The sequence below is a fragment of the Struthio camelus genome, chromosome 12, assembly GCF_040807025.1.
Source record: "Struthio camelus isolate bStrCam1 chromosome 12, bStrCam1.hap1, whole genome shotgun sequence".
NCBI lineage: Eukaryota > Metazoa > Chordata > Aves > Struthioniformes > Struthionidae > Struthio > Struthio camelus.
This window is the reverse complement of record NC_090953.1, coordinates 16,159,663-16,176,113: the sequence shown is the minus strand read 5'-3', so window position 1 is coordinate 16,176,113 and position 16,451 is coordinate 16,159,663. Positions and strand designations below refer to the sequence as shown.

The following is a 16,451-nucleotide window of genomic DNA, read 5'->3' as shown; positions in this document are numbered from 1 at the left end:
AGGGCCGCCGCTTGGGCCCAGCGGGTCGCGTCTCCTCCCGACCAGCCAGGCCGGAGCCCCGGCCGGGGCCCGCTGCCGCTCGGCCCGTCCGCCGAGGCGGCCAGCAGCGTCCGGCGCGACGCGCGCCCCGAGCGCGTGCCGAGGAGGCGCCAGCAGCGAGGCGAGCGGGCGAGCGAGCGGGCGCCGGGCCGAGCTTGGCCAAGGAGCTCCCCCCGCGCAGCCCGGCCGGCAGGGCGGCCCGAGGGGGCGACGCGCGCGCCTTGCCCCTCCCCCGCTGCTCCGCCTGGCCCTCGACAACGGTCGCCCCAACGGTCGGGCGCGCGGCCCGCTCCGCGGAGGCCCGAGGCGGCGGCGGCGGCGGCTGGGAGGGCGGCGGCGCCTTTGTTCCGAGCGGCCGCCTGAGGGGCGGCGGGGCCGGGAGCCCCGCGCGAGGGCGGCGGCGGGGGGCCGCAGGGCGCGGGACGCCCCCCGCGGGGAGCCCGCCGCGGCCGGCGGGGAGGGGCGGCTGCGCCCGCCGCCGCCGGTGGCCGCAGGGGGCGCTGCGCGGGGCCTGGCAGCCCCGGCGGCGGGCGCCGGGTGAGGCGGGTGGCCGCAGGCGGCGGGGGGCCGGTGCGGCGCGGCGCTCGGCGGGCCCCCGCGCAGCCCCCAGGCGGCGCCGGCCGCGGCCCGCCGCTCGCCGCGGCCCGGCCGCCGCCGTCACCGCCGCCGCAGGGCCGCCGCGGCGCCCTCCCGCTCCGAAACTTTGCAAAGTCTGGCGGCTCCGCGGCTGGGGCGGCGGCGGCTACGGCAGCAGCGGGCGGGGGCGGCGGCGGAGGAGGCGGGGGCGGCGGGGGCGGGGTGCGGGCCGGCGGCGGCGGCGGCAGCAGCATCAAAGAGCCCCGATTCCTGCCGCCCTGGGAGCCATGCGCCGCGGTCTGTAATGTCAGCGGAACAGGAGAAGGAGCCCATCGCGCTGAAGAGATCCCGAGGTAGGGGCAGGCCGGCGGCGGCCGCCGGGGCCTAACTGCCGTGAGGAGGGCAGCTGGCCGCGCCGCGCCGCGGGATGCGCGCACCGGCCGGCCCCGAGCGCCGCCCCGCTCGCCGGGCCGGGGCCGGGGCCGGGCGCCCGCGGGGTCCCGGCTGCCGCCCCCCTCGCGGCGCGGCGCGGGTCGGTCCCTGCGGCGGCGGCGGGGCCGGGCGGCGCAGGAGCCGCGCTAAGTTTGCACGGCGGAGCCCGGCCCGGCCCGGCCCGGCCCCGCGGGCGCCCGCAGCCGCCGGGCCTCGAGACGCAAAACTGGGGGCTCGGTCCGGGCGCGGAGGCGCGCGGCTCCGTGGCGACTGCCGTTTCGTTTTTCGGGAGGTGCTGCCTATTAGTATGCAGTGTGCATACTGTTGGTGCAAGGGAATACGTCGGCTCTGCCACATGTCCGAGTTAGTGCTGATGCAGAGCCCATAAATTACGCTTGGGTTTTCACTCTTTCACCCTTTAATGTTTGTCTAGTGTTTGATTTTAACTGGGGTTCCGTTTTTTTTTCTTTTTGCCAAATGAAAAATTTCCTGATTTTTTTTTTTTCCGTTTTATTAATTGTACTGTTGTACGGCTCTAGTGAGCTCTGGAGTACGCATTTCTTTGAAATGTATCAGGAAAAGGGTAGATACAGGATCTCTCTCCTGACTTCGGCGGCACAACGGACTTTAAAGGGCAGTAGCAACTATGGTAGCTGTATCCTTATAGTGATTAAAAGCAGAAATACATCTCTGAAGGAAATAATAGAAGACGATAGGATTACTGAGTTGGATGAAAATAATGGCAAAATGATGAGACCTGGTATTTATTGCTTTTCTTTTCCTCCGCTCCCACTTTGCCCCCGGAATTCTATTGTTCTTGGTGTTTTAAGCTCTTTATGGCTGGGTTAAGTGGGGAGAGGTGAGGATTCTGCTATTCATATTGCCATTGATCTGCAGTTCACTTTTCTAAAACTATTCTAGTAGCAGCTGGTTTGCAATCTTGAGAATGAAAATATGCAGCAGTGTTACAAAGGAGACTGGGATGCATTAAGCTCCTCCACTCTCAAGCCCTGATTCTGCGAATATTTAAGCTCATACAAAGTTTCACGTGCCTGAGTTATCCATTGAGTTCAATGGGATTACCACTTAATATCAAAACTGTTTATAGGATCAGGGCCTCAGAATAGGGTCACTAAACCTGGCTAAAATAAGACTCTCTTTAGTTTCCTATTCGTAAAAGAAAGTATAATTACATGTTTATATGTCTTTGGAAAATATTCTTACTTAGATAAAGCACAATGTAAAAAGGCTGTGGCACCCATCCTGTTTAAAAATAAATAAAAAAAAAAATAGAGAGGGATTTGTCAGTGAGTATGAATCTAAGAGAGCCTACAGTTTATTTGCAGCATATTAAGCACAGCATATATTATATGCAAATTCATAATCTGTTCACGTGTAAACTTCAATTCAAACGACAAACTTCAATTCTCCTAACTCAAACTGAAAATATCTATCTTATGCATATGCATATGTGAAATTGAAGAGAATATGGGACTTATCCCTCTGAACTTCACAAACCCAAATGGCTGAAACACCTTTTTATTCATGATGAAAAAGGGGAGTAGTTAATGGGTATGTTTTTATATCTCTAAATTCATCTGTATATATGATGTCTCAGTCAAAAAGAACATATTCTTTTTCCTGGAAAACTAGTCTCGGATGATAAAATAACTTTTTGCGCAATTAGTGCAAATATTGCAACATTGTAAAATGCTCAGTACCCATTTTAATGAAAAGTCTGTGTGGTAGGTACCAAAAGTGACTTTCAAGAAAGTTTACTTTGGCTGCACGAAAATAACCTTTATTCATTCTTTTTTGGAGGTATGCTAGGACTAACATTCAATTTCCTTTCATGTATAAATTAAATCATTATAAAATCCATGGGGAAAATATAAATTCATAGGGCTGAGTTAAATCATTGGCCTCACACAGTGAGAACTGAGAGTACAAAAGCTTTGTTCGTTTTCGGATATAGGATCCAGTCCTGCAAACCTAGGCATAGGAGTGGCTTTACCGATGTAAGTAATCCATATAGAAAACACTGGGAACTATCACTGGAATTCTAGTATTTATATGCTTACATATTTGAAGGATCAGATCCCAGAGAATGATTTTATAGTTAGTTTTATGAAGTTTTAAGTTAGAGTAGTGTAAAACAGTGAGCACTTTCGTATGATCTTCAGCATTCTACTTGGTCTTAAACTTATTAATTTCTGTGTTACTAGCTGTTGAATTTAATTAAAAGAAACTAGATATTTGTAATATTTTGCTGTCAGCAGTACAGGGCTATAAACAGGAGAACTTTTTATGCAGTTGTGAAGATGGGTATTCACAATGCTATCCCTTTGAAGTTATGATACGCTTATAAAAATGCGAGAGAAGAAGCTGATGGAAAGTGAGTTGAGTTTATGAGTTTATCAAGCAGATGACGTATAGAGTCAAAAGTTAAGGGGCATTTGTATATAATTTTATACTATGATTATTTACTATCTATATTAATAGGGTTGCAGTGCTTCCTAGTACTCTTAAGTATATGCAAGAATTTTACATTCTAAAGCAAGGCAAAAAGGACTTCTATTTCAGAGTAATCCCCAGTTACCCTGACGGTAGGTGGTACTGTGGTACATTATGCTCAAGCATGAATTTCTTTTCGGAACATGATCAAGACTTCGTGCCATGGTCTTCGAAATTCAGGCTTAAAATTTGCCAGTAATGATAGCTGTTGATTTGGGATGTCCATTTATCTTCTGAATGCGTAATGAAATGTTTTGGGAATTACAGGTATAAAAAATGAGATTAAATTTCAACAGCAACTACCAAAGCTAAACAGAGCTTTAGTAAAGTAGAGGCAGAGCTGGATTTTTGTTGGAGGCAGGACTGGTAATTTCCCTGAAACCTCTTCAGTCAAAAAAGACAAAAAGGGATGGAGTGGGGTGGGGGAAGGCTAGGAGTGAAAAATCTGTCTCAATAGATAGTTATAGGCCTCCTTTCATCAGCAGTATTTGAAATAACTCTTGGATATTTAGTTTGTATACAATAGGTCTAGTTCTTACCTATGTGGGATATTTGGTGTTACTTTACTGAACAGTCCTAAAGCTGCTTTAACTATCTGCTGGGAATACTTGTCGAATGCAGAGCTGTTTAATGTCGTACGTTATGCTTCTTTGCATAATACTATCCATAATTCACAGTTGCTTCAGGTTGTTTTTGGTAATAAAGACAAACTTATGTGTGCAGCAGCATGTATCTTGATAACGTGTGACTTGTATTTTCGATAAGAGTTTTAAATAACATTACAACTTTTAGGTTGGGTTGCTCACTTTTTACTGCTCTGAGTAACAAAGAATAATTTTTCTATATATATGTTTTAAGGTAAACAAGCCATTATTTTAATAAGCCTAGGGAAAACTGAAATAACATACAGTTTGTTAGCGTAATGATGTTAATACCTTAAAATGTGTTACTTCCATATAATCCGAAAGCATTTTCATACTTTGTCGCAGGGTCATCTCTGCATTCTCAAATGAAGGCAAATTGACTTGAACCCCACAAAGGCAAAGCTACTGGGATAATGAGGACTATACTAGATCTCTTCTTTTTCTCTGTAGTCTTATTAGAGTTTTTAAAATGAAAGTCATGATTGTTAAAACTTTGGGAGCTTGTCCCACTCTGATGAAGGGTGGAGATGAGTGTCATGTCAAGGATAGATATTTCTTTGTATTGCTCAAAGTGAAATCCAGTGATCTGTAAAATGAGCATTCTTTATCCCTTTTTGTGCCAGAGCAGCCGTGCTTAATTATTCCATGAGTTTTCTGCACAGGAGGGCAGGTTCACTTAGATCCTGTCTCATTATTTTTGGCAGGTGTCTTTTTGTTTGATGAAGTCTTGCATTTAAAGAAACTTAGATCTGACAGACTGGAGATCTGTCTAAAAAATATGGCAAGTTTTCAGTGGGTTTCCTTCACTGATCTGCTACTGTTTGGTTTTTCCTTCTCAGCATATTGTAACATACTGTTGTGGGTTGGTAGCGTGAGGTTGATGAATGCTATGTCCATGTAAATTAAATAGGAGGTGAATCTTAGGCATGGTTTTAAGCAGTTGGTTTGAAAGTTTTATGCAAAAAAGAAATACTTTTGACTAGTGAAGAAGACATGTTAAGAACTGAGGGACTGATAAACACAAAGTAAATGGAAATATTTATTCTAACTGTAATGAGCATGAATTGGACATTAGAGCCCTAATGGCGTCAGAGAGCTGTATATGAGATATGTTACCTTTTACCTCTAGGTATGCTCCTTGAGGGCTTGTAAGGCACCAGAAATAATGAAAGTTCAGTATCTGTAGCGGCTGTCTGTTGATACGACAGGCAAAGACTTAAAATACAGTCTATAAGGAAACTAATGCAGTATTGCACTAACTGAAATTTTGTAGGTGGTGACAGTGGATTGGATGGGTTAGGAGGACCAGGAGTACAGCTTGGAAGCCCTGATAAGAAAAAGCGCAAAGCAAATACACAGGTAAATTGTCTCCGGTTCTTTTGATTTCTTAATAAATAGTGTACTTGGATGTTGTTTGCTAATATGACTATCTTTCACTGTTCAGAATATCCGTCCATTCTCACAAACAGAAGCATTACTAAAATATTTTTAATGTAAGTACTAAGTTGAAATCTCCACTCTCTTGTCATCTTTATGAAATTTCATAACCCTAAGTTACTCTCACTGAAGTTATTTTACATCTCCATAGGTTGCCAAAGCCCAATAAAGGGAGGAGCACAGTGAGACTGAAATGACTGTGTTTGACCATATGGATTTAATTCTGAGACAGACTTTATTTTAATGACTCTTTAGCCATTGGTAGAAATATATACAGAAAATAAGTAGCTGCCATGACACTACTTTTCTTCTTACCCTTACTCCTATATATGTAATGGCTAGTACGGCTAATGGATCTGTACAGTTTATTAATGTTTTGACCAAACTTTTGGCATATTCTCCTAGCGCTGTTCAAGCAAAAGCGATGCGGCAGGTTTGGCTCCTTTCCAGTGAATCTCTACAATTTGGCATTTCTATATAGCTGCTATTTCCAGAAAAGGAAGCCTCGATACAAAACATGTAAAGCAATTAGATATCTATAATGCAGAATTTTCCTTTGTGTTCATTCAGCTTTATGACTGAGAGTGTCTGTTAATTTTGTACTGCCCAGCGAGAGTAATTTTACTTACATAGGTCAAAGAATCACTTTCTGTTAGGCCTATCCAGATTCTATTTGCATATGGATCTGTTTTCTTAATTTTTGTTTTATTTTAAAATAGTCATGGTGAAACCTGCTCTGAGATAATTTCAGGCTTTTGGATCTCTGTTGGTGAGCTTTCTTCTGCTCTGGAATGACAATAACTGTAGAGAGAATGCAGATTAGTTTCTTGTCTTTTCTTACTACGTTCAAAACTTGCAGGACAGTAGAAACATGGAGAAAAAGAACTGTTTCTTCAGTCTTTGGTTATCAATACTTAGGGTGAAATGCACATTCTGCGAGTACAGTTAATATCGGGGACAGAGGTGAGAGTGAACTGGCCAGACATTCCCATAGGCTAGTCTAGAATAAGATGCAATTGTATAGCCACTCTGATGACATTTAAGTGGCCTCTGAGCTCCAAAACGTTCCTTGTAACTAAAATTCCCTGTATTTTTATACCTACTGATGATACCTTCCAGACTGTCCTGACAATCAGTGAATGCTCATAGGAGCACCTTTGTCTGGTACATAGCAGATAGAAAATTTCCATATGCAGACTCCTATATACTTTTTTCTTTTTTTTGAGGTGTGGGGGGGAGATATAGTAACATTAGTATTTTAAGTTTGTATATCCTCACGAAGTGCAGTCTCTTAAGAGGTATATATTTAGTAAATTAATCCCCAAATGAAACTAAGGAAATGCTCCAAATCTGCTCTTTAAAGCATTTGAAACATTTTCTGCATGTATGTTTAAATAACACTTTTTTTTCCAATGTTCCCTCTTTTCTTAAGTAAAAGATGAAGAAACACAAGTTATACGCTAAGTAGTATTTTTCAGCAGCATGGTTGTGCAACTGCACAATTCTTAAAATACTGACATTACTATAAATCACTATGTTATCTGGGGCCCAAACTTCTCTCTTGCTTCCCTACTGAAATTTCAGATAGCCTGGCAGCGTACAGTGGTGAGTTTTACATAACAGCTGAATGGTTCTCTCAACAGTAGTGCTACTAATCCAGGGCCTTTGTGGTTGGTCTTCTTGCAGGGACGTATAAAAACTAATTAAAGTGTTATTTAAAATATTTTTAGGGATCATCATTTCCTCCTCCATCTGAATATGCTCCACCGCCGAATCCAAGTTCTGACCACCTTGTAGCTGCAAATCCATTTGATGACAACTATAATACTGTGTCTTACAAACCACTTCCTTCAGGAAATCCATATTTTAGTAGTCCTGGTTATCCTGGCTTTGGAGGCTATAACACTTTCAGAATGCCACCTCACATGCTGCCCAGAGTGTCCTCGCCATATGGTGGTTCTTACTCTCTCAGAAACCAGCCACACCCTCTTCCTCAAAACCCTGTGGGAATGGGCTTTAGTCGACCCCACTCTTTCAGCTTTGGTCCACATGATAATCCAGGTTTTGGAAATCAACCACCTTATAGTAGTGGTCAGATAAATCAAAACGTCAGTATTCCTGGACAACATTTCAGACCAAATCCTGGTGAGAACTTTGGTCATTCTAGTCAGATACCTCACCCTGATGTGCCATCTAACTTTGGTCCTGGAAATAATCCAAATTTCCCAAATTCTCAGCTAGAGTCAAACCATTCTTTCGTTCCTCCACCAAACTCTTACAACCAGACAAAATCATCAGCACAAAAGCAAGACTTTAGTCAAGGTGCAAGCAAAGCATCCAGCCAGAACACTGCTACTCATCAGCATCATCACAGGACAGAGGACATTGTGAGTCAAGGTAACAGTGACCTAAAAAATGTTACTCGAAACAATGTGGTAAATCAGGATAGCAGCCATTCTAATAGTGCTGATAACACTAACGCTGGCCATTCAAATGGGACTCAGAGTAAGTCCCGCCAGCCTCGAGGTACCGCTGAAGGATGCAACTCTGAAAAGAGCAGTAAAACGCCCCTTCATCCCAATCGTCATGGTCACTCGTCCTCTGAACCAGTCTATCCATGTGGAATTTGTACACATGAAGTTAACGATGACCAGGATGCCATCTTATGTGAAGCCTCTTGTCAAAAATGGTTTCATCGAATCTGCACAGGCATGACTGAGTCAGCTTATGGCCTTCTTACAGCAGAAGCATCAGCAGTATGGGGTTGTGATACATGTATGGCTGACAAGGATGTCCAGTTAATGCGCACAAGAGAAACTGCAGGGCCACCTGCATTGAATACGGATGGCTAGCAACGTGAATCGGTGGTAGTGGCTGAAATACTTGTTACAAAGGTTTGGTTACAAATTGAGTATTTCACTTTCTCCAGACAATCAGTTCTATTTGATTGCTAGTATCTTTTCTTCTTTAATCTGTTTTCACTCAAACTTGCATCTCAGTTTTAGTACTCTTAGTTTTAGGTGTGCAAATGTTTTATAGTTTAATCAGAAACAAAAAAACACTTGATCCCGTAGAACATAACTGACATCTGATCAGAAGGAGGATGTGCATTCAAAATGTTATTGAAGGCAGAAACGTGCCTGTGTGAATAGCCTCTATTCACTAGTGTTAGTGTGTTAACTAAAGCTAGCCGTTAGCACTCGGTTTTGATGGTACTATACTTGCAGGTGCTCATTACTTTTTTTTAATTATTATTGGTGAATGTCCATTACTGATATTCTTGCTAACCTTTCTTTGAAAGTAGTGGAGGTGACATGGAGGAATGTGCTGTACTAGTAGTTTTTATTTTAGGGTAAATACAGAGGACTTTGTGTGTATTTTATCTCTCTCTCCGTTTTTGTTGTTGTTTTTTCAGTAATGCATTAACATTATTTTTAAATTTAACTTCATGCTTAGCAATACAATGAAGCCCACTAACTCTCACCTTTATATTTCCTTGAAAAGGCAATGAGCTCTTTTGACTTCTTAGCAAATAATTGCTGAGGAGTCTTGCAAGGTCTTGCACTACTTGGAAATAGTTACAAACTATGTTGGCATTTAGAAAGTCAGAAAAGAGCAAGCTTACAAGTCCAATGCTTTGAATCTAGAGAATACCAAAACTCGGGTTGCATATGTAACCTTAATTCATTTATCTTAAGCATATGCATACAGTCTCGGCTTCTGTCGTCACTGTTCAATTGACTCCTTTCTCATTGACGGCTCTAGTCTCCAGCCTCCGTGCTGCCCAAGAATTGTGAATGAACTAATGTAGGGAAAGTCCTGCCCACCTCCTAGGGCTTTAAACTAGAGCCTGCTCAGTCATCCTGAGCTTGCACAGTCTACTTGGCGTGAAGAAGAGTGTGAAGGAATGGAGTGTGCTCAGCACAGACTGACCTGAAAGATAATTTGGCCAGCAAGGTCTTAAAACTGAAATCCCACCACTGCCTCAGCCAGTTTTTCAGTTTTGGGGAAAAACAAGAAAAATCTAGGGTGAAGAAAAATAACAGTTCACATTACGAGATGCGAGTTTACTGGGTATCATGGGTGAGTAATTGGAAGTTTAGCTTCTTTGCTAGACTTGAAATCCTACTAAAAAGCATGAAAGGCACTAGAGCTTCATGTTCAAGAATTCAAGAATTCTCTTTTAATATGGGTAATTTGATGTTATTCTTGATCTCAAATAACTGATTTTTTGTTTATTTGTTGGTTTGTTTTAGTTTTTTTGTTTGTTAATGTAGGTAAGCATCTAGCCTTGAACATTTTAGCCTAAGCAGCTAGTTTGGTAAAGCTGTACATGCAATTGAAAATGAATTTTTCTGTAGAAAGACGTTTTTGTGATTTTTTTTTTTTTGGAGGTGTGTGGGTTTTTTTTGTTTGTTTTTTGTTTTTTTTACTTAGATGGTGGTCCTCTAATAACAGACTCTGCTCATAATACTCACCACTGTGATGGGAGGTTTTAATTGCCAATCATTTAAAAACTAAATCATATGGCAAACATTAGAGGTACTAGTCACATTCCTTAATGTGATAGAAAGTGTTCAGATATGTGGTGATGAGTAATGTAAGAACTTATACAGAATACAAATGTGTGTATATATAAAGGTACGTTTTTATAGTAAGCTATGATAATGATTGAAAAATAAGAACTGCTTGGCAGTTCACCGTTGTGTTTGAATTAAATGGGCTCTACTGTAGTAATAAACTTTCCTGGGAGATACATTTCTTCTTCTGCGGATGTACATAACCCTGGTCCCCCCTTTTATTTTAATATTGAGAAGTTTTATATACCATCTTTTACCAGATAAATATTAAGTGCAGTATCCCCCTCATTTGTGTCTTTCTTTTCATCAGGAAAGAGGAAATAATATCCAAAGTGTGAATGAGACAATTCACATCTTGAGGATTTCCTGTACGGAGACATAAAGAAAGTGTAATGCAGATTCAGGGCTTCTGTTTTCAGCACTGTTTGCTTTGTTTAGTACAGAGATTAAACTTAGTTTTGTTTTGTTAGAGGTGTTATGTTTTAAAAAAAGAAAAAAGAGAGAGAGAGAGAGAGAGAATCCAAGAAACAAACTCGGAGGAAATATCTTCAGCAGTTTTCCTAGTAACTGACGGACTTCAGTTAGAATTTCCTTTTGGTATCTAAAGTAGAAATTAAACCAAACCTTGTTTAGATAAGTTTGTTCCTGTGGGAAATAATTTTATTTCTGTTGCAACAATTTGCACTGTGAAGCTTATGGAGCTGGTTCTGAAATACAGCAATGTAAATCAAATCAGAATTTTTCTCAGTGTTTGAAAATCCAAGAAAAGATTTGGTGATGATACTATTATCCAAGCATGCTGTTCACAATACCCTACACCACTGCTCCCAATTCCTAACGTGAGAAGATGTTTCAGGGCATTTGTTCTCAGAAGTTGAATTAATGTTTTAACATTTCGGAGCAGACGCTATATTTAAAATAGCCATGTGTTTCTTGAAATCTTTTCCCTCAATCCTCTGTCAAGTTAGGCAAGTGCTTTCTATATAAGTTAGCAAAACATTAGAATACAAATATAGTGTTCTTATGAACTTAAAAAAAAAAAATCTACTAGAATATAATTTTATAAGGCCTAAATTGTGTATTTGTGAAAGTTATTCTAACAAATTATTTCAGTTTTTCTAAACTGGTACCATGTTGGGTTTGTAACCCAGTGAATTTTCTGCATATATTAACTTACAAATTCAAGGCATTAGTAAATGCCAATTTTAAAATATCAAATAAAACAAATCAAAACTTCTTACAGCACTGATCATAGAAAAAGGACTGAATAGGACCTCAAAAAATCATCTAGCCAATATGCTTGCCCTACTGATATGCTCTTGGTATACCTGGATTCTATACCTAGAGAGAGAATTACACTTTGGTTTTTTTCTCTGGATGTATTGACTAGTAGTAGTTCAAGTATGCACAGGAAAAACAGCAATCTTGTTTTATTAGTAAGGTAATAGGAAAATGTCAGCTGGGTAGAATTAGAAATTAGTTATAGAAGGGTTGCTGGGGGGGGGGGCTGATTAGAATAGGTGAGTTTTTATAATACGCTACATGAAACAACTTGTATTGAACTATCATGTGATTCTTTTGTTATTAGTGATTTAGAGTGCACTGGTGCTGCACACCAAAATATTGCAAAGATTTTGTAAATCTTACAAACCTGAAGATTTTTGTGGGAAATGCCTGTGTCCTTTTTAAAAACCTCTTTGTCATGCTTGGAAGTGTAGCCTATACCGCCCAAACTCCTTCCCACCTCCACCCTATTCTTCCTAGGCTGAAATAAACAGCTATAAACTGGACTGAACAGCCCTTAATACTGGCAAACTTGCTTTTTGCCAGAGACCAGTCTTAAATAAGAAGATATGTAATTTATCCTTTTAAAATACTTATTTTGTTATTAGTGTCAGAATTAAGTGGCAGTGCTGCCTATAGGCTAGAGACTGGGTATCAAAAATCCTGTTTCTGGCTGTTTTACTGATCCCTTGTGCAGCTTGAGGCAAATAAGTTAACTCTTTGTGCCTCAGTCTGTTCTTTCGTAAGATTGGACTAATGCTTACTTCCCAAGGGTGTTTAGAGGCTTAATTATTATTTGAGATCTTCAGATGAAAGATACTGAAGACGCAAAAGGTAATATGATAAAAGTTTGCTCTATTTAAAACAAAAATATAATTTTGTTATTATGTTTTGGGTTGTACAAACAGGAACATACTTTGTCACCTCTGGGTGGTTGTTTTGTTTTGTTTTTGACTAAGCACTAATTTTGTAAACACACTTTCAGGCTTAACTTCAAGCATGGGAGACTTCTTAATGAAGTCAGTAGAAGTGCATGCACAAAGCCAAGAACTTTTCAAAGTGTTTGCAGTTCTGGGCCCATGACTTTTTTAGATATTCTTAGGTAAAATGCTTTTTGTGGTTTGAGATTTTTGCAAGATCAGTGGTGTTCAAATGTAGCACCTCTTCAACATTTTTCTTTCTTCCAACTTAATACAGACAATACACATCTGCATAAAATATATCCTTTTCATTTTATATATAAACATTGCCTGCCCGTAAAAGTTTTGGTGTAACATTTTTTAAAAAGGAAGTCATGCTTCTTATCATGTTGTATGTGACTTAAATGACTGTTTCATATTAAAACTAATCTTTCCTTATGTACTGCTTAAATATACCTGTTTTGGGATATCAGTTCAGTACTTTTTATACAATCTTGAATGTGTTCCACATTGGTGACATGTATTTTTGCAACAGCTTTTTGTTTTAATTTTAAATTAGAGCATGTCTGAAGTAATACATGCATTAGTGCTGTGGTGTGTGGCAAAGTTAACGTATGTAATTCAAATTGGAAAAAAGTTTCCAGACTTTGTCCAACATTAGCCCTGTGGCCAGGGATTAAATTACTATGTAATACAAATTATTTCATATCATGATGTGTTTTAAGCTACTCTATGAAGTATATGAAACATTATTGTTTATGGATTGGTAGCTGGCCTGGTATCTTGCATAGAATGAGGTATGATAGATGGTAGCAATTCATGATAATTAAAACTGAATACCTTTCAGAACACGCAGCATTTATGTGCATTGTCATCTTGTTGCCATAACGCTTTATGAATTCTTTAATGTTATCCTCTGACAAATGGGTGAACATTTGGTAGTATGTGTATGGTTGTGAAAATCCTATTCTAATACTCCATCTTGTTGTTAAAAACATGTAGTTTTTTAGCTATTGGATGTGATTAGATATATGCAGGAGGATGTAGAACTGGATGTATTTTTAAAATTACTCTGCAATTGCTAAGTTTTGTCTGAAGCTTTCTATATTAGAATAGACTTTTCCTTCAAATTGGAAAATTAAGTGTACTTAGCAGAGCTCTTAAGGCAATATAACTATCCTACGCTACGTCGTTATGCACATTCACTTCTTTGTGTATGGAACTCCTATAACTTCCATCCTTTACGTGGAAATAAAGGGTCCCTTAGTGCCCTAGTGCTGCGTGGCATCAGTTTTGAGTTAACTAATCGTGAATGGTGTTCAGCCCCTTTGAGGTGCTGCTTTTAGCTTAAAGAGTATTCAGTGTGGCCCTTAGTTTATTGGTTCAGAAACAGCTTATACCAAGGTCATAGGGAATACCTATTTTGTTATTGTTTAACATACATGATGGTTTTCCTTTTTGTGTTTAAACAAACTGTCTCTCTCAAAAATAATTTCTGATTCAGCCTTATTTTTTTCCCTCAGAGGTTATGCACTGTACTTCAGAAATTGCTGTATTGGAGATAGTTTGGTGACTGGAGTCACAAGAGATGTTGCGTCTATTCCTAGACACTAATCTCATCTGCTGTTACCTAGATGTTTAACAAAGAATGGGCTCAATCTGAACTTTCATATAATTTAGGGAGGGTGAGCTTTTTTTTATATTCATTCTCTAATTTCTTGGCTTTTCACGATTTTTTTTTTTTCTGAAATGTGAAATAATATGTAGTTGTTGAGGAATTTTTACTTTATAGCCAGTCTCTCCACCAAGCTTTTTTATATGGCCTTTAGAACAGACACTGTATTCTTTAGGGCCTTCTTACTTGGTTATCTTTTGTTTGAATTCTCCTTTCAGTGTTAAAGACTAGTTGAAAAAGGCAAGTTACCAATCGACTGCCATCCAAACAGTACAAAATATGAGCTGATTAAGATTGTTGACACTTAAATTTTTTTTATAAATAACAATGTGATATTTGACCCTTTTAGAAGAAGATATATCAGGATCTAAATCAAGCATTCTTGGAAAACGTATATGGCAGATTTTGTCCAGCACTGTATGTAACTTTGTTGCTTTCTGTTTTCTGGTTTCAGTTTCTTTTAAAATAAAGCTAACTCTTGTGGGGAAATTGCCTGTTGATTTCATGAAGATAATGTAATGTATAGATTAACTTTTCTAATGTTTTGCCTGTGAGGATGCATTTGGATTAGGCGTAATCCAGGGCAAGAAACAGTTTGAGGCCATATTGGTCAGAAAAGATAGCTCCTAACTCTCTTGGAGACGTCTGCTGTTCTGTAGTGGCATTAATTTAGAGCTGACTTTAAAGCAGATTAGAAGAGGTCTCGCACCCTGGGCCCCATTTCTTTCTTAGGGGATAAGAAGGGTTCAGGTATTGTTTGGCTGCACAGATTGCAGAAGTGTCTGCATTTGGAAACAGATTACGCAAATAATTATTATTTATTCTAATTTACAAAACTCATACTAAGCTGTCTCTGTTTGAAATGTCACAACTAACACATAGTGAATCGGTACTTTAAAGATAATCTTTAAAAGCAACTCATATGGGCTAAAGCCACACACTCATAACAATGTTCACTGGAATAAAAAGCATCTTAGAATATATTCCTGCTCTTTCTAAAAATATGGATGGATGAGAGAAAGGGGGGAGAATTTAGAAAGGATGGAAAAAGGTCATTTATTAAATTAAAGATAAGAAAATGTAAACTACAAGGATTTTTTTTCTATATATTAAAGCCTCTGAAGCCATTAGAAATGAGCTAACCCCTAAAAGAGATGGATGATATATACTGACAACCAGAAGGTCCAGAGGAGTATTAGTAAAATAAGATTTGACAGGGATATAAATCTCCATCCTTCAGAGCACAGGAGACAGCAATTTAAGAATAAAGTTTTTGAACGGGTATTTGATCTCCTTGTTTCTTGCACTTTTGCCTGCTGAGTTAGTGCCAACGGAAGAAAGATCCTGAATGGACCTCTATTCTGGTATGGTAATTCTCATATGGTTTGTTTTGCCAAAGTGTCATAGCAAGAGCTCAGTCACTTTTCCAAGTAAGCTAGCAATGTGGAATGCATATGAAGTAGGTGATGTTTCTGCAGGTGTGTGTCAATATCTGATTTGCAAAGTTGATCGAAGACCTTGCTCAGTCCCATTCCTCTATGTGGGAAATCGGCTAAATCTGCTACAATAACTTAGAAATTTGTTAGTGACGTTTACTGTAAGTCTTCTACGAGTGAAATAAATAACTTCTGCATCGGAGATCTAGGAGAAGACAGCATTCAAAAGATCTAAGACTTCTTATTGTCTGTGAATGAACTCTCCAAAACTGAAGGATACATTCTGGATGAATACAGCTACATTTGGACTGGTAGGGGATTTTGAGTTACTGTTACATTATAATCATTGTAGCCAATGCCGCTATTTAACACCCTGATTTAAAAACAAGCAAAAAAAAAAACCCTCTTCCATTGCTTCATCCAGGAAGAAGGAAAGTAGGATTTTAACTATTGTGTGCAGTTTTAGCCTCTCCAATCTTAATATTTAGTAGAACTGGAAAGACTCAGAGGTTGGCAAGGAAGATAAAGGTATGTAAAAGAAATCACCAAGTAAGCTAAGACTCTTTCTAGAAAAAAGCCATCTCCTAGAGGGAAGCCTGAGGTCTGTAAAATCCTGAATGGCAAAGAAAGGATGTTTAGAAATTCATTGTTTCATCCTTACTTCAACTTGTGTTGAGTTCGTTGCCTCTCAATACAACAACCAAGAGGTATTAAAATAAAAAGAACACAGGGAAGACTCCTACTCAGTGGTGCAGATCTGCCATTAGTCAGAAGTTCTGTATCATGCAAGTTAAAAAAAATAAATAAATAAATAAGGCACTTTGCCTTTCAGTTAAATCTTTTTTTTCCCCTTATGCCTTTGAATGCTCTCAGAATGAGGAATTTAATTCAGATCTGAAATTCCAGTCCATGCA

The 16,451-nt window shown here is 40.1% G+C and overlaps 1 protein-coding gene across 1 annotated transcript; it reads left to right on the top strand.

Annotated features, from left to right (window-relative positions):
- Nucleotides 1-819: 819 nt before the first annotated feature.
- PYGO1 (pygopus family PHD finger 1) lies at nt 820-14,581 on the top strand. The gene is made up of 3 exons (XM_068958235.1): nt 820-968; nt 5,479-5,564; nt 7,373-14,581. Exons 1-3 carry the CDS (start codon nt 920-922, stop codon nt 8,492-8,494), a joined length of 1,257 nt encoding a protein of 418 aa, XP_068814336.1. The 5' UTR covers nt 820-919; the 3' UTR covers nt 8,495-14,581.
- The last annotated feature ends 1,870 nt before the right edge of the window (nt 14,582-16,451 follow it).

What these genes read in the sequence shown, in the direction of transcription:
- PYGO1 (XM_068958235.1), top strand. Translation starts at nt 920, where the DNA reads ATGTCAGCGGAACAGGAGAAGGAGCCCATCGCGCTGAAGAGATCCCGA. An exon ending in CGCGCTGAAGAGATCCCGAG is followed by an intron (nt 969 to 5,478) that starts GTAGGGGCAGGC and finishes GAAATTTTGTAG; the next exon opens with GTGGTGACAGTGGATTGGAT. An exon ending in AGCGCAAAGCAAATACACAG is followed by an intron (nt 5,565 to 7,372) that starts GTAAATTGTCTC and finishes AAATATTTTTAG; the next exon opens with GGATCATCATTTCCTCCTCC.